Raw genomic sequence first — 17,782 nt, 5'->3', positions numbered from 1 at the left:
CTCCCACTTCCCTGAATTTGATAAAGCACTCTGAAGGTGAGCGTGGCCAGCCAGTGTCTGGTGACATCTCCTCAGATGGAGACGGGGACCTCACTTGGATAGCCCACCCAATGATTTTTTTCTTGGATGTGAAAATAATGGAAGGAGAGTTGGGGGGGGGCGGGACTTGGGGAAAGACCAATGAAAGTTTACATAGTGCCCACCCTGTAACTGGCAGCAGTAGAGGCTGCCACAGGAAGGGATACCTGGGACCACCAGCGGGCACTCTGGGCAGGCGACCCAAGGGGTTTCGTGGCAGTGGGGCTGACAAGTCAGAACAGCAAGGAGGTGACCACTGAAGTCCATGAGGGAGGCCATCGGACCAGGGGGACGAAATGAAGAGAGAGTGGGGGGGGGGGCACAGAAAGGCAGGCAGGGTGGCACCTTTGTTGTGTTCATTATGCCTTGTGATGGCTCTTAGTCTGTCTGTGTGTCCGGACCCTCTGAACAATCTGATTGGTCAGTTTGGCTTTGATCTGATTGGTTATTTTCACCGTTGTTGCTCAGTCAAACGCAATCGGGACAGGAAGTGTGGGGTAGCAGAGGTTGAGACCCGCAAAGATTCCAGAGAAAGGCAGGGTGACGTCTTCAAACACAAAGGGGGTCCGCCTGCCATCGGCAAGCAGGGCGCTTCAAAATGTCAAGAGCGTGACAAGCAGGCCTTACGGGGACACCCTGGAGGCAGGAAGTGCCAGCCAGGAGAGGGGCGGGTATTGAGGGGAAGGCGCAGGCGACACGCCGGTGGCACACGCAAGGTACGAGAGGGAGCAGATGTTGTTAAGAGAATTCGGTGACGTGTCTTCATCAGGCGGCTTCATTAATGATCGACAGAGTAGTGAGAAAAGCGCTTTATAAATGCAAAGAATTATTATTATTATTATTCTAAATGGGTGAAGCACAAAGCGACATGAAAGGCGCTATATAGTATTAAATGAAGTCATGGTGACTCAGTGCGACGACGTGCTGCATGTTGGTCCCTGTCCTTGTCACAATATGACAACTGCCCCCACGTTTGTTTCAGGCAGCCATCGGCTCCACGGCGCCCCCCTCAGGCCACAGCAGGTTAGTGAATGTTGGATTCCGACTCTGCTCATTGGGTGATCCTCCATGTTGATTGGCTCCTCTGCCTTTCCTGGGTATCCCCGTGTACCAACTTCACAAACGTGGCATTGACACATTTGCCAGGCGTAGTTGCGTTCATAAGGTGAGCGTTTCCTAAACATTTTTAAAATCACACTGCCAGTCCCGGTGTTTTATAACGGGGGGCACAAAAGCCTAAAAGCCAAAGTCCTCCTTTACAACGAGCACTGAAGAGGAGCGAGGTGCCCGTCTGGGTTTTATGCCAGGACATGAATGCAAATCCTTTTTTAAGGGTCTCTCCAACATAATCTTGGAGACAAGCAAGTTGTTCTGGGGGCGTCTGCAGAGGGGGCCGAATGGTCCCCACCCTTCGTTGGGCCGCCTTGATGTCACGGGGTCCTTTGTCACACACTGTGATGCTTTTCCGTCTTCTCTTTTACAGGTGAAGTTCGAGGACAATGATGGACGTGAGTGAGTGCTGCCCCCACCTGGACTGCATAGGCGAGGTCACCAAGGAGGACCTGCTGCAGAAGTCCAAGGTTAGGCGTGTTGGGACAGCGGACCCTTCACCCAGGCTGGCGCAGACCGGACCGATGGCTCTTCGTTGTAGCCCTTTGTACATCCCGCCGAGAAGCCGGACCACCGATCAGAATGGACCTGAAATGCCGGAGCCATTGATGCTGAGCACAGATGTTGTGCCAGGACCCTGGGCCTGTTTAGGGGGGCAGTCCTCAGTGGCACACGCTCTGGCGGTCACTCTGTGTAGCCGGCGTCCCCGGGTGTGCAGTGCGATGGCTTTTGACAGAAGGTGACTGGGGTGCCGACATGAGCAGACCCCGAGGGTGATGTGCCCCTCCGCCAGCTGGCAGTGCCCTGTGCCACCTTCTTTTGTGGCTCCTCCATTTGCAGTTGGTGTTCGGGTGGTCTGCTCAAACTTTACCCCGCTCGGTTGTTCATTTTACTTTATTTAATTGTTTTGTTTTCTTTAACATTTTTTTTCTTGCCCAGTAAAAAGCAGGAATGTCAGATTGTGAATGTCGGCCATTTAATGTTTCAGGGCACCTGCCAGTCATGTGGAGCCGGGGGACCCAATCTGTGGGCCTGCCTGCAGGTGAGCACTGGGTGGGGGGGGTGGAGTGGGTGGAGCACTGGGGGGAGTGGGTGTGGAGTGGGTGGGGCCTCGGAGGCGTGGCCCTGACATCACGGCTGAGTCATCGTCACAGGGTGAGGTCCTTGTGCCCTCGTCGACGCACTTGCTGTGTGTGTGTCTTTATTTCACTTTATTGTTTGTTTTAATTCCGTTTTTATTGTGATTCGCCGTTAAGAAGTTGGCTGCTGTTTTAGTTTTATTTGTTTACGCGACTGGCATCACGTGACCTCGGTGACGCTGTTTGAAAATGTTTTACGCAAGTTCTGGAGGAGTTTCTGGCTAATCGAGGAGGTGGACGTGCTGAGGTTCCAAATCATTTTGTGTTCTATGAACCTCAACAAAGTCTGAAAACTGTTCCTGCCCCTCCGCTCTTTCTATGGGGTACCCTGTTTTGTGGATGTCGTCCTCCGGGCGTTGGGCGTGTTGTGCGGTGGTCGTCCCCGACCTTGCCGGGTCACATGTCTGGTGGTTGGCTCAGGCCGCCATGTTGTGTCCAAGCCAGATGGGTATTCCTTGGACTTTTTCCAGGTTAACAAATCCTTGCTGTCGTTTTTTGGTGGCGTTTCCCACTCGTGGGTTTTGACTTTTTCTTCATTCCGTCTGACTTTTTGATTCCTGGGTTTAGTTGTGGTTCCTGCTAAATGATCTTCTTGTTAATCTCCTCTCGCGTTCACCGCCGTGGTGACTTTGTGGTGATTGGTGCGTTCTGAAGTTGCCCCGCCCACGTGACCCTTTGCTGGGTGCAGTAGTCGCTTTGCTTTGATGCTTTGACTCTCGTTTTCCCTGACGACTTCTGCTTGACGTCTCGCCCTTCGGTTTCCTGCTCGTTTTTTGGATCTCCTGGCTTTGACCCTTTAATGTCGTCTCCCAGTCTTGTCCTTCTGCCCCAGCTCTCCTCGGACACTGGCAGGTCTGACTGGACTTGCTGGCTGCTTTTGTTCGCTCAGGTGTCGACTCTCCTCCTCTTCTTCTTCTTCATCGAGGTCCCTGTCAGGTGGACTGTTTCCTCATCTGCTCGGCCATTTGATCGTTTCGGGACGGTCTTAAGAGCCCGTCATCGGTGGGCGTGTCTCATTACTGGGTACCCCGCGAGGTGTCGGCCTCAGTGCCTGATGGGACCGCCGCTGCAAGGGTCCCTGCACTTCTCTCGTGTTTCGCCCCTGCTCAGTGAGGTGACGCGTAACGACGAGTCTCTGTGTGCCTCCTCTTTTGCAGAGCAGCTGTCCCTACGTGGGCTGCGGAGAGTCCTACGCCGACCACAGCACCCTTCACGCTCAGGTAAGCCCCCCGTCTCGTGGCTGCAGTGCAGATGAATCTCGCGGACGCCGGGCGGCACATTGAAGCACATTTGACCTCCACGAGTCCTCGTCCCCTCAGCTGCCTGCTTGTCGACTCACGAGACGTCTCCGCACCCTTGGCAGTCGATGTCAAGGCTTCGGTGGGAAGTGGGGGGTCGTTTTGTGGGGGCGAAGACATTCAAACCCTCTCTGGAGGGCAAAAGCCTGCCCAGCCGTCTCCAACGTGGCAGAACACAAGTCGACCAAACAGATGAACGTGACGAGGGCAACAAAGATGATCCAAAGCCGTCGCCCCCCGCTGACCACCTCAGGCTGTGTCCTGGGACCCTGGCAGTGTGTCCTCGTGTTTGTGTTGCTTTGTTTCGCGCTCATCTTTCTGATTGGTGGGCAGCCCCTGATATTCATTTTCTCCTTTCTGTTTCCTTGGGGGAGCAGCTGCCTGATCATGTGATGCGGTGCCACCTCCACTGTGCCCACTGCCAGGCTCTCCTTGTGTTGCCTTTCATTAGACGTTTCTCCACGTGGTGTTGGGATATTTCAAAATGGCTGCAGGTTTGGCACAGACCCCCCAAAGTGGCTTTAATGTGCCACTTCCTGCATTGCCGTGGACTCTGTGGTAGCCCCCATAGTGACTTTGAGGTGCCCCACCTCTGCACGTTGGCAGTGTAGTACCAGGAGTTTGTTCTTCTGTTGGCTCTGGGTGGGTGCAGCAGGATCTTAGAGGGGTGCCCTGCTTTACGGGGGTCCTCACAGGCCCCGTTTTTAAAGCCGGTCTGTCGTCCTCTTCCTGTCCCTTCCTGATCCCACCACCCGAGTGCCTTCAGACAAACAGCAGCAGGTCTTCCCGTGTTTGCCCTCCCTCACCATTGGCACCGACTTTGGGGTCACGAGGGCATCCAGTCTCAAAGGGAATTGAATTGATTTGCTAAGCTGATTTCCAAATGGGTCACGCGCTGTTCTATTGGACGTCTTTGTCACTCTGCTGTGCCATTCGCTGCATTATGGCATCTTCATTGAGGGTTTTCATTGCTGCCCGTCTAGCGTTGGTGACTTGTTGTGTGGGTATGTATGGTGACCGCCACTTTGCGCTTTAGTGGCGTCTCTGTGGACGAGTCTTTGGAGGTCCCGACCGCTGAGGACCTGGACAGCATGCAGGCCTGGGCACATTTGTGGGCGATGCACATGGATGGAAGGAAATGGAGGGGCTGGGACTGGGAGCTCTGGACCTGCACGGTGGCCCTTGGGAGAAGGAGCTGCGAGTTGTTGTGTGGTCACCACCAGCCTCAAGGAGACCAAAGTCATCTCAAAGGCCGACTGGGTATATAGCGCCTTGATGTGCGGCCATTTTACAAGACAGACAAAGCAGCACTCGAGAGAGTCCAGAGGAGAGCCTTCATGATGTGGGATCAAGGGGGGCTTCGAGATGGTGGGGTCTTCAATGAGTTGGAGTGAACTTCACACAAACTACAGGCACCAGGGGACTTTAGGGGGCTGGGCTGGCGGGCACGCTGTCGTCTAACGCTCCCTCTGCCTTTCTCTTTTCAGGCCAAGAAGCACAACCTGACAGTGAACCTGACCACGTTCCGCGTGTGGTGTTACGTCTGTGAGCGGGAGGTGTTTCTGGAGAAGAGGGCGCCCACACCGACTTCGGGGGCACACCAGTGCAAGGCCTCGGAGCAGGTATGGGGGGCTAAAGGGGACTCCGTTCTCCATCCTGTGTGTGCCCCACCTGTACAAAGTGAACAAAGCACGTTGGTCAGAGAGACGCGGCCCCACCTGGGCACCACCAGCACACTGGGCGCCTCCTTGAGGTTTTCAGTGCAGGCATCTGTGGATTTGTCAGCTTGGCATGATGGCAAAGGACGACAACGATGGCGGCCGTTACTTTTGACGTAGTCGTATCTGTGCGCTCTTCAGTCTCGATGGCATAGCTGCCCGCTTGGACCCCCTTTGTGTTGTGGCAGCATGCCGTTTTTAGAGCAGAGAAGTTGTGGCACTGGATGAGCAACGTCAGACCATTAAGAGCTCCTACTGCCACACGTGTGCCCCTCCTAACGCCAGGTACCCTTGGGCTGGTTGTTGAACATTAACACGTCCCAACCAATGGCCTCCTTGCATCAAAGAGTTAAACCGTATGGCAGTCCTACTCGCCATGTTCCTCCTGTACGATTCCAGCGAGGTGTGACCCAGAAGAGGACCAGGAGTGGCGTCGGCGAGATGTTTGATGGGAGAGAGTGAATGGGGCCGCTTGAGATGTTCGGTTAGATACGTCAACGCAAGACCCTCTTGGGGGGATCTGAGTTCAAGGAACAGGCGCAGTGAGCCCCTGTGACGGAGGTGGACAGCTAAATGGTTACAAAAGGGAGAGGAGAACCCGTGAAACCTCTGGCCCATAATAAACTCCAAGATTCATTAAGCAAGAGAGAAAAAACATAAATGACAAAATCCGTCCACCAGCCGAAAGTTCAGTCAAAACCACAAAAAGAACCTCCTTGATCAAATGTATATAGCGCCTTTCTGACCGCGTGGTGCCAGCTCAACCACCAGCAGTGCGGCATCCACTTATGCCAGTCCGCTCACCGCTCTTTAGCTATCGAGTGGTGGAGGGGTGACAGAGAGAGCTGGGAGACGATTAGAATGACCAGGCGATGGTGGGCAGTTTAGCCAGGACACCCCCAGGCTTCTTCTATGACCACAGAGAGTCGGGACCTCGGTTTTAGGTTGGCGCTATCTGTTGGAGTCCAGTGTCTCGGGGCATTGGGATCCCAAACCAACTGTGGGGTCTGCGCCCCTTGCTGGCCTCTCTAACACCTCATCCAGCAGCCACGTCTTCCAAGATGGTCTCCCATCCAAGTACTGGTGAGGCTCAGCCCAGTGGGCACAGTGGAGAGACGCCCAAGACGTGGGCACATGAACACGATACGGTAATAAGAAACTAAAACTACGCAAAGTAAGCAGAACTTACAGAATAATATTAAGATATCCATAAAAAGAAAAAAGACCCTGGAACCTCGTAACGTCACCCTTTAGGACGAGTCACTGGCTGGCTGGCGAGGAAGGTGACAAAAGCTAGAAGAGCTCCAAGATGAGGTGCATGAGGTTGTCCCGTGCGAACAGCACGCTTGACCCCAAACCCAAAACTGTTGGCATCACATTTTCTAACAAGTGACTTCTGTACTTTGCTTTTTAATATTTGTCGTGGTGGCGTGACGTGCCCTGCAGCTGCTCGGTAACTGAAGGCGGTTACGCTGTGATTGGCTGTTCAGACAGACGGGCGTCCTGATTGGCTTGTCGTTTCCTCTGCTGTCGATGCCCACTTTTGGCATGGAAGGACCTAAGGCTCTTAGTCCTCGCCATTGTGGCTCACTTTGCACTCATTCACCCGTGTAGTGCCACGTTGGGCGTTGTGGTTGACCAGCAGCGACTTTGCCTTTTGTCTTTCTAGGAGAATTCGCCACCTGCCCTTAATCACCCGTTAAGGGCTGTGCCTATTGCTGTGGCCGATGACGGCGAGTCCGAGTCTGAGGAGGATCACCTGAAGCCCAGAGGTTGGTGTCTTTGCCCGCTGCTCTTGAATACCTGTATGAACTTTAAACGAATCGCGTTGTAGCCCTCAGCGTGCCAGTCGAGTTCCTCTTAGCCCAAAGAGTTTGGGGGATTTGGCATCAAACTGGTGGTCTGAAGCAGAAAGCTGGACATCCTGGACGACCCACTGGGACCGCTGAGCAAGCAGCCCACCGGATGAGCACCAGACGTACCGAGTGGTCCTCAGCGTGTTGATCACTTTGGCTGCTGTGTTTACTGCACGTCCATCTCTGTAGGCCGATGGACTCATGAGACCCCCAGAGCTCGGCTCAGTCCAGGGTCGCCGTCCCCCCCCTCGGTGTTGTCACTTCCCTGCAGTTTTACAGCTTTGGCTGCCGGTGCCCACTCTCTGACCACAAGGGCTGAGTGGACCGCCATGCGTGTGGCTCCTTAATGTGACCGCCATCGCATTACTTGAACCTTTGGCCAATTCTTGACTTCAGAGGGTGGAATTTGACGTTTTAGGGTTCCTCTTAGGGAGGTGCCATGTCTGTTACCAGTTGCTATTCTTTACTTATTTCTGAATGAATAAACAAAGAGATGATAAAGATTTGGGGTCCTGTTTAATGTCCAGTGTCTAGAAGGTTTGAAATATCCGGTGCCAAAGCGAGCAAATCCAAAGCGGTTCAGAAAAGGCCACCTTGGAGTCCGACCCTGGAATCCCTCTGGACGCCAACGTCGGTCATTTTCAGGGTTTACAAGCCTGGTCTTGGGTGACATGAAGTTGGGGTCGTCCTCCCAGGTGTGACATCATTGGTACCTTGTGGCTGTGTCGCACCTTTTACCTTCCCAATAATGCTCCCTGGTAGGGTTGGATGGCACTAAAATTTGACACTGGTATTGATGCCAGCTTACAGAACTCGGTACTGGCCCCAAAGTGGTTCTCGAGCCAATAGCAGGTAACCGCCCCATAGCTGCTTTATTGTCCCCACTACAAACTCGCGTGCCTCACTGCTGCATTTCATTATGTGATTTCTTCTGGCGGCCATCTTGTGTGCCTTGAGTGCCCCGCTGCTTACTCCAGTCGCTGTAGGGACAGGCGGGGATCTCGTTTTCACCTAAAGGCCACGTCAGATTTACGTCTCAAAGCGACGCACTTCATGTGACAGGCTCGCTGCATTCATGGAAGGTCTACTTTTGCCCAAATCTCCCCTCGTCAGTTACAGTTTGTGACGAATTACAAGATGATGTGATGCTGCATCCAAGTCACTTATGGCGGGTACCACGAGGGCAGCCGATTAACGTAGAGAATGGTAATGCCACGTGACGGCAAATAAACTCTCACCATGCTGTGCGCCTCCTTTGAGAGGTCAGCAGTTTAATTCAGAAGTCCAAGTCACTTTAAGGTTGGATGCCCCAGTGCCCACCCCCGTGCATTACTGGTGCCCAGGTGAACCACCCACTGATGTCACTGGCAGCTGAAACGCGGCTCTCAGAAAGTGGGGGTTGTGAAGGCCTTCACACTTCGTGGCCCCCTTTTCACTTTGGGGACCTCCACGCCGTCGGTCAGCGGACTGAGATGGTCACCCGCGAGTGACACCACTTCTCTTTGGTACATCCTTTGTGCTGGTGGCACACTTTTGTTTTCTCGAGGTGTGTGGTTTTGTTTTTAACCATTTGTGAAATTTTTAAGCTGATGAAAGCTTTAAGGGCAGGGAGACGGAGACACAAAGTCCAAAACCCCAAAGACAAAAAGTGATCATCAGGAGGCTTTGGAGGGGAAATCCACCATCTTGGACAAAGTGCTGCCCACGTGGTCTTCAGGTGGCACTTGTGTGGCCACACGTGTGAGCCTGGGGTTCAGATGTTGGCTTTGATTTCCATTGTTGTTGGTCATTTCATGTTCTGTGTGTCTTCTGCTGTGTTTTGTGGGTGGTCTCCCTCAGGCCACCTGCCTGTCACTGTCCCTATGAAGGACCACCCCAGTCCCTTGCGGTTCATTGATTTTTCTCTGTGTTGTTTTTTGCTCTTCTGATTTTCTGGCTTTTTGTGACCCTTGGCTCCATTTTTTTTTTTTTTTTTGACTTTGCCAACCTTGGCGTCTCGTATCCCGACATCGTTGGCTTCGGCTTTGCTTATTTCTGTCCGCTCCTTTGGCATTTTGTGCTCTTCGCTCCTTAATAAGTGTATTTTTTATATATATATATATATATATATATATATATATATATATATATATAAAGATTCAGCGTTTGCCCTCGTTCTTACTAGTTGGCGGGGTTGACTGTACGGGTGGGCATTGTAGGATATTTTGACTCTCGTCTGCTTTAGAATCTCGCGTTCATAACGCCAAGCAAAGACTCAACAAAATGGCGGCTCCCATTAGAAAAAACGAAACGTTAATTAAAATGACTGGACTGGACTGAGCGTAGCGTGCCAAAGAGAAGGACAGAAATGTGTCGAGACCACCCGTCAGAAGGGAGTGAATGATGCTGTGCCCAAAAACTGAAATTGCTGTCTTTTGTGTTCGCAGGCCTCACCGGAATGAAGAACATCGGGAACTCGTGCTACATGAACGCCGCCCTGCAGGCCTTGTCAAACTGGTGGGTCGCCGCTGCGTTCACCTCGTGTCACTCGTGACCTGCCGACCCTGCTCTCATGTCAGCACCAGGCACAGCTGGTGGTCTTTCCTTTATGTCGTGATGCCCTCCGATTCTCGGTGCACGGTGGGCCGCTGGTCTGGCACTGGCCTGGGGGACAGCATGGCATTTGATGTTCAGTGCGGCTTGGCTCTTGGTCACCGTTTGATGGGACGTGGCGTCCGACTTGCTTCCTCCTTTAGTGCCCCCTGCTCAGAAGAGCCCAGTGGTCTGCGTCCCCTCCTTTTAAAGCTGTGGGCAGTTTTCAGGTATTTTGAAAAGAGGGAGAGGAAAATCTGAATTTGCACATCAAGCGGTGGAGTCCTGAGACCCACATGAAGTCACTCGTGTCACCTGACGCCCACAGTGTCTCGGGCGCTAAAGTATCATTAAGCCAACGGCTCTCAAACTCGGTGTCCTGCGGACCCCCGTGGCTGCAGCCTTGTGTCCTCTCCTACGGTTTTGGCCCCCGTCGCTGTTTCTGCTGCCCTGTCATCTTGCTTGTAATTTGCCTTCTTTTTTCTGTGGCATTTGCTTCCTTAATTGAAGTTGGTTGGCACAGAGGCCTGCGGGCACAGGACGGAGTGTTAAATAAACCTGCGGCAGGCCAAAGTCCCATTGTGCCCTCTGGGGGGCGTCGCTGAGCTCCAAGGCCCGGGTCGAAGTCCGTGTGTTCAGTGACACCACAGCTCAGTCCGGTCCTCCACTTCTCCCAGGTGACTGTCGTCCTGCTCCTCGTCCGACTTTGTACCCCCTTGTAACCCCCCTGAGAGTTCTACTGGTGCCAAAACCATCGTCACCAGGAAGCACATTCAGGGTCAGTCTGAACTCCCACTAGCTCTACCTGGCAGACCCCCATGGAACCCAACCAAGTGGCTCTGTGGGACTTCAACTCTGGCGGGCTTCCATACCAGGACTCGCCCCAAGGGACGCTGCCACCCAGTGTATGAGCGACAACTTGTGCATGGGGGGGCAGCCTCCCACTTGCCCACCTTTCTTCTGCCCTCTCGACCAGGAAAAGCAGGTGCCAACCTTCCGGGCTGGGTGTCTGTCCCTCCATTACATTGGCCTGGGATGCCAGTCCTGGTGTACCATCTGCCACAGTGCCCCTCTGATGTCTGAAGTGTCCCGTGATGTCACATTGATATCTGAGGAGGGTTCACACCTGAATTACATTCCCAGAGATTTCAGACTAACACGGGGGTCCTCTTCAGATGTCATTGTTGCCCATTAACTTGTCCATTTTGAGACGTCCCATTGAAGTCGTACTGGAAGCCATTTTGAGATCCCCTGGCTTGTATTTTACTTCTCTCAACGTATCCTGAGGGCTGTTTGGGGGTCCCTTAAAGTTCACATCCAGAGGTCTCCAAGTGGGAGTTTTTACTTGCCCTCCCAGAAAGTCCCCTCATGAGCGCCTCCAACAGGATCACGGTTTTGCACTGAAGGCCCGCCTCCCCTTCATTCATTGGTCAGTCCTGCCCGGTCCCAGCTCATTCATTGGTGCTTCAGAGTGCCGAGTCGGGTCTGACAGAAGCGGACAATTAAAGCGAGTGACGGCCCGACCAGGGGGCCATGACAGGTGTTTCACCGAGCGGAAGGCCAACCAATCCGTGAAAAACCCAGAAATATGGCAGTGTTGGCATAACGGCCAGCGAATGGGGGGGGAAGACACAAACGATGATGTAAAAGAAAGGGTCTGAGGTGTCGGTGCCAGAGAGGGGATCGAGATGGGCATCGAGTCCGCGGCCGTCTGTGTGCTGAGGTGCCGACGTTTGGGGGTCACGGCTTCCTCTGCTGACTTCTGCTCTCTCTCTCTCTCTCTCTCTCTGTTTGTTTCAGCCCCCCGCTGACCCAGTTCTTCTTGGAATGTGGGGGTCTCGTCCGCACGGATAAGAAGCCAGCGTTGTGCAAGATTTACCAGAAGCTGATCTCTGAGCTCTGGCACAAGAAACGGTAAGGCCGCGTAGAGTGCTGGCGCTGTGTGGCGGGGGTCCGCTTGTGAGTGAGCATCATGGTCCACGGCGGGTGACGTAGGCAGGGTGGGCGCTGTGAGGTGCCAGTCCCCACTAACTGACAGCCTTGACCTCTGACTGGCCACCGGCTCGCCTTCGTTGTTTGTCTCACAGATCTGCTCTGATTGGCTGCCTCTGATTTTGGGCGTGTTTAGACTTGTCGGTGAGTCCCCAGGCCTCGCTTGCCTCCCTCCCTCCGCTCTCCTTGCCCTTGTGATGCCCCTTCGCTCCTCTGTACCACAGGAGCGAGGAATCGTGGAGAGAACTGAATTGGCTCACCCGTCCTCAGTTTGCCTCGGGCAATGCCAGTCATTCATTCAGTGATCCAGGGAGATTCCCGCTTTATTTTCCGTGCCTTTCTCTGCGGGAGGGGGTCTCCAGCCCTAAGGCCTTGTATTAAGGTGACTGAAGCCCACTCGTTTGTGAATAATACACAAGGATTATTCTAGAAGCCTGAGCACTGCATACGTGTCGGCATGGCAGACATGACGCGGATGAGGAGGCTGGCTGCTCGCTGATTTATCGAGGCCTTTGAGGATGTTGTGTGCCCGGGTTCAAGTGGAGGACTCTTCTCACGCTGAAGGGCGCTCTTTGTCTTTATCTGTGGTGATGGGCTGTGATGCTGCCTTCCTCAGCTCGCTGTTGAAGTAATGGCTGCTTCTCACGCCGGGCTCAGACACTGGCACACAGCTTGGCTTGGCGCGGTGGATGTCCCCTAAGAGAGCGCGGCTCCTCAGCTTTTAGGTTTCGCCCCAAAATGCACAGAGTGTGCGAAGGAGGAGTGCAGGTGGCTTCTGAAGAAGGGGTCACCCCCTTGTAGTGCCCGCTCATGGGTGCCCTAACTTTGTCCATCAGGGTGTCTGCTCAGTGAGTTTATGGTCCCTTGTCTGAACTTAGCTGTCCAGCGGGTGACTCTTTGAGGTGTCTCAGTGACGTTACTCGGTCTGGCATCGACCATCTTATCAGGTGTGGCACAGAGGCTGCGTTCTGTTAATGGTGGAGGGCAGCTGGATTTCCACATTCCTGTTAAATGTGCCTTCTAAACAGGGCTTATGTGCTACTTAAAAGCCTAGCACAATGGGTGATGCCCACTTTGCTCTGCCAAGTTGTGCTGTTGTGGTGAATGAAGCCACTCAGCAGGGAGCAGGGCCTGAGCCTACACTGGCATTTTGTTCTGTTCTGCCATTGAGTAGCTCATACCCTCCGAGTAGCTGGCACCCGCTTTGTCTGTTAAAGTGAATGGGAAGGGGGATGAAACGATCTCAACCTCAAATGGGTACAAAGTCCTGCTTACTGGCACAGAGTGTCAGGTGGGCCAGTTTTAGTAAGCTGAACTGGCACTGCAGTGGTGCCCGATGCCAGTGCAGTCAGGCCTCAGAAAAGGTTTCAGTTTAACTGTCAGGACCCGCTCACAGACTGTGGAAATGGATGGCACTGGAGTGTCAGGTTTTATAGCCTACGGTCACTCCAAAGTGGTACGGGGACAGCTTGGCTAAGCCAGCGAGCTTGGTGGGCAGTGTGGGGGTCTCTTACTTTTTTTTTTTTTTTTTCTTTCTGTCCTTTTGCAGTCCCAGTTACATTGTACCTACCAGTCTGTCACATGGCATCAAGCTGGTGAATCCCATGTTCCGAGGTTATGCCCAGCAGGTAGGAGGACTGTGACTGTTAATGCTGTAGGTAAGCACAGGGTGGTCTGCTCTTCATGAAGCCCCACCACTCCTCCGTGCTGCTGTGCGGCCCTTTTCAGCCTTTGATTTGTGTCAGCAGATGCCCTCCAGTGTGAGTCTGCGGCCTCTGGGGGGCCTTGTGTCTGGCTGGTGGGCTTTGCCTTACGTCTCACCCTGTGCCCACCCACTCTCCACAGGACACCCAGGAGTTCCTGCGCTGCCTGATGGACCAGCTGCACGAGGAGCTCAAGGAGCCGCTGGCCGAGTGCGAGGTGGACGAGCGCTGTGACGGGGACCGCAGCCCCTCCGAAGACGAGTTCCTCTCCTGTGACTCGGGGTCGAGCAGCGATCGCGGAGAGGGGTGCGACGCGCGGGGTCCGGGAGAGGCGGAGCTGCTCATTCAGGATGAGTGCGGAGGAAGCTGGGCGGGCATCTCGGAGAAGGAGCGTCTGAAGGAAAGACGATTTTCAGGCTCGCCGCGACACGCCGGCTCTCGGGAGATGGATGAGGACGCGGACGTGGATACCACCGTCGAGGAGAGAGGAAGCCCCCAGAAGCAGGATGGGGATGACGGCCCGTCGCTCAACAGGACCAGCAGCCGAAACTGTGGCACAGGTGAGGCGCCAACACCGAGACAGCAGGGGGGGCGTTAGGGCAGCGGACCAGCTGGTGACCCCGGGGGTCGACACTTACGGGCCCGTCGCCTGTTCATAAGCACAGCATTATGGGGGCTCGTTTATCAGAGCAGGACACCGGTCAGTAAAATGAGACGAAACAAACTGGAGGCCATTCAAGTAAAGCGCAGAGGAAACGCGTGAAATCCAGCAGGGGGCGACAGCCACACAAGTAGGCTGTGGGCAGGAGGCACTCCGGGCACAGGGGCGCCACTCCTACCCGGCCCTTACCCTCCCTTTTGCTGGTCACATCTCTCGTCACATTTAGCTTTGATTTTTGTCCCTTCGCACGAATTCAGATTCGCCATTTTGCCAGGCCAAAAAGACTAAAAGCGCCGCACTAGAGGGCGCCGTTGCCACTAGCCCTGTTCTCGTCAGCAGTAGTGCCAATGTGAGGGCGACGTGATGCCAGGGAGGTTGATTGTCACACACCAGTGAGGAGCCAGACCACAAGGAAGGGTGGCATACAGTATGCCAAGACGGGCGGTCGCTCGGGTTCATTGGATTGTTGTGCCCTCGCATGCCCCTTTTATACACCTCTCTGTCCGGACCCGTTAGGCAGCTCCTCGGGGTCACAGCACCAGTGCTTGGAGGTGCCCGGCGGTTGACTGCGGTCAGACTGGCAGGCCCCAGAAACGGCTGCAGATGAGCCGCAGGGTTGCATGGCGAGACGCGGTCGGCCATCGATGAGTCCACGACGTCGGCGGTCTGTCGATGTGCCCATTTTGAATATCAGTGAGTCTTTGCCTTGTCTTTCTCTGTTTGCGGTGCCTTTTTCAGAACCCGACAACGAGGCCTCGATGAATTGTTCCTCTCATCCTTGCAGCCCGACTCCGGCTCAGCAGGACTCCCACCCAAAGGTGTCCAGCAGCCCACCTCGCTCCAGCCCGCTTCGTGCGCCAGGCACGCTGAGCACCACGTACTCCCTCAAGAAAGGTAAGCGCCCCGTGGGGTGGAAGTGCCCGCCCGCCCGCCTCGGTGCCTTCTCTTGTCTCAAGGCCCCTCTTGTGTGTCTCCACAGCTCAGCTCTTCTTGGGGAGCAGAAAGAAAAAGCAGGCGCGGTTCCGCAGCGTCATCTCGGACATCTTTGACGGCTCCATCCTCAGTCTGGTCCAGTGCCTGACGTGTGACCGGGTTGGTAACGAGGCCTGATGCCACGTCTGTAGGCGAGATACGTGTAGGGGATTTGGGAGTTTAAGTGGTCGTCTCTCACAGTAAGCCAAACGCGAGCTGAGGTGAGGTGAGTACCACCGAGAGGCGACGCTCCAAAGGTATCTTTAGCTGGAAAGAGGAGCGTCGGGAGCAGTCGAGGTGAGCGAGAACATCCAGACCGCCGGGAAATGGCCAACCCGGTGCCATCGCGGACCACTGAGGAGGCTGTAGAGAGTGAAGATCAAACAAACAAGCAGAACATTTAGCACGGGGGGCTGTAGGGCGGTCGTGAGTGCAGCTAGAGACCCCCGGCCTCGCCCCTTTTCTGTAAAATAACGCGGACCTGAGATTTGGAGGTCCACACCGCCCGCCTGCCCACCCCACCAATTGGTCGCTCCTTCCGTGTGTCAGAGAAGCCTTCTGACGCTCGTGTGACGTCGTGGGGTTGAGATGTGCGTGGGCCGCGTCTGCTAACGTCAAGCGTTTTCTGTAAATCGGTCCTGGCATTTGACTGGGAACCCAACAGAAAATATTCATTCGTGTGTCGGCATCACAAGCCCGGGCGTTTGTCCAGGGCCTGCGCCTCCACACACGGTATAAAGAGTCCGCCATTGTGCTCACTCAGCCATGACCTTTCACCCTCTCGAATGACGTGCCCCTCGTCGATTCACGTGAGGACCCCCTCGAGCGACTAGAAGACGTACCCCGGCCGGGGCCTTCGGTCGCCACAGACAAACACGGCAGGAGCTCAAAGAGGACGCGTGTGTGAGGATTTTCAACTTTCATTTTCTCCTGGTGCCCCCCGCGCCATCCCCTTCCCCGTTGAGGTCACTGTCTGTGTAGACGCTTAACTTTCACAAGTCTGTGAAGCAATCACTTTGAGGTGAAAAGCGCCGAGCTCAGCGTCTGAGACCCCCTGCCCACCCGCCTGCCAACCGCTGAGCTCCCTTCGCTTCTCCTCCTCTTTGTCTTTTTTGTAAGATGGAGACCCAGGTGGGGCCTCACCGGTGGGCACAGCCTGAAAACTGAGAAAGCAGTGGGCCACCTGGGCTGAGCCTGCGGACCCCCTGCTGCCCCTTTGTCGTTGTGCCTTTTGATACCCCGGTCTTTCTGTGTGATCATTGGGGGGGGGGGGGGGATCTGAGTGCAGGGTCAGCCATTGTCAAGTGCCCCCTTGGGTAGTAACGGCGTTTGAGCTGGTAACCTTCCAGATGGCAGCGCAGACCATTCGCCCCCCCACTCCACCGTTCCTGAGGAGACAGAGTCTTGTTACAATGAAGGTGAGGAGAAGGCCAACACGCGGTCAGGGGCCTGGCAGAATGGCAAGGGGGCATCAGTTAACACAAACCTGGAGATGAAGAGAGTGTGGCAGACGAGCAGAAGACCAAAACGGAAGAAACGTCGAAAGAGAGACGCCACACGAAGATGGCAGCCCTCAGATGGTGTTTAGCGGGCGCCGATGACATCACACACACACCACATTGTGACTGATCATGTGACGACAAAGTGTCCGAGCAACCGGAACAACACGGCAACCTCTGCTGACCACACAATGGTGGCTCAACATAAAATTACAATATGGAACACAACAATAAAACGAAAATCAAGCCGAAATAAGCAGACAAATAAACGTGGGCACACGAGGCTGGTGGGCATAGGCTACATGCGGCTCCACCCCCTTAAACAGCCAACGTGATGACATCACAGCTGACACCAGTGTCATAGCAACCATCCACATGACAGGTAAACTGCACGGCTGTGGCTGACCCAGAAAGAGAGGGGCAGAAACCACAGGAGGTGCCAGCGCTGGGCTTTGATTGGCGCCAATTGGCTTTTGATTTGATTGGGGGTCCGTCCTGGAGGTCTGTGAACGATGACTGGCGCCCCACCATCTTGAATGAATTTTTCCCCCCAGCGTTACTTTCCCTGACCTCTGGCTTTTGTTTGTTTCTTTTTATTTTCTTTTCTAAAGGATTGACTGGCATGAGATGATAACATCTTACAGGTGCCGCTGTGTGGCCTTTGCCAGGTGACGTCAGACGTGTGCCACCTTTAAAGAGTGAGATTGCGGACGTCGTAAACACAAAGTCGCTCGGCTTGCTGTGTCGTTTTTCTCGTTCAGTTTCATCATTTTTGGCTTCACGTTTTTGAACCCTTGGCCTTGTGTCACGTCTCTCCCTGCTCACGTAAAGAACGTGTTGTCTGCCTTCTCACCGTGGCATCGTGCCCTTCAGAATGCCAGCATTTTCCAGGAAACTGGCACACCATGAGATACTTGGATTTGCCTAAGTGATGTTCCCATTTTGGTGTCACCGTCGCTTGTGCCGCGTGTTGTACTTTTGTTTTTCGGGCAAAGTGTCACCTCGTGTTGGCTGACTTAAGTGTTCATCCCTTAAACTCCTTTGCCCTCACACGGTTTAATGTCAATATTCCGGGTTCACCCAGTTTGGCTGGTATTGGGGCAATGGGATGCCCTCTTTGATGCCAACCTTGTTGAACTGCGTTTTACGACACGCGAGTGGTGTGGTGGCCTTGTTGAAATCCCC

The 17,782-nt window shown here is 54.3% G+C and overlaps 1 protein-coding gene across 1 annotated transcript in view; it reads left to right on the top strand.

Annotated features, from left to right (window-relative positions):
• Positions 1 to 17,782, top strand: part of usp20 (ubiquitin specific peptidase 20) — a 35,748-nt gene that overhangs the window by 4,411 nt on the left and 13,555 nt on the right. The window contains exons 3-13 of the mRNA XM_028809025.2: positions 1,562 to 1,658; positions 2,177 to 2,230; positions 3,485 to 3,547; positions 5,113 to 5,247; positions 7,013 to 7,115; positions 9,626 to 9,695; positions 11,571 to 11,684; positions 13,312 to 13,390; positions 13,608 to 14,025; positions 14,865 to 15,020; positions 15,106 to 15,218. Of these exons, the coding sequence (XP_028664858.1) occupies positions 1,578 to 1,658; positions 2,177 to 2,230; positions 3,485 to 3,547; positions 5,113 to 5,247; positions 7,013 to 7,115; positions 9,626 to 9,695; positions 11,571 to 11,684; positions 13,312 to 13,390; positions 13,608 to 14,025; positions 14,865 to 15,020; positions 15,106 to 15,218 (1,386 nt within the window). The 5' untranslated portion in view covers positions 1,562 to 1,577. The remainder of the gene's footprint in view (positions 1 to 1,561; positions 1,659 to 2,176; positions 2,231 to 3,484; positions 3,548 to 5,112; positions 5,248 to 7,012; positions 7,116 to 9,625; positions 9,696 to 11,570; positions 11,685 to 13,311; positions 13,391 to 13,607; positions 14,026 to 14,864; positions 15,021 to 15,105; positions 15,219 to 17,782) is intronic.

This window comes from Erpetoichthys calabaricus, chromosome 9 (genome assembly GCF_900747795.2).
Source record: "Erpetoichthys calabaricus chromosome 9, fErpCal1.3, whole genome shotgun sequence".
Taxonomy (NCBI): Eukaryota; Metazoa; Chordata; class Cladistia; order Polypteriformes; family Polypteridae; genus Erpetoichthys; species Erpetoichthys calabaricus.
The sequence above is the reverse complement of the archived record's forward strand: the minus strand, read 5'-3'. Positions and strand labels throughout refer to the sequence as shown.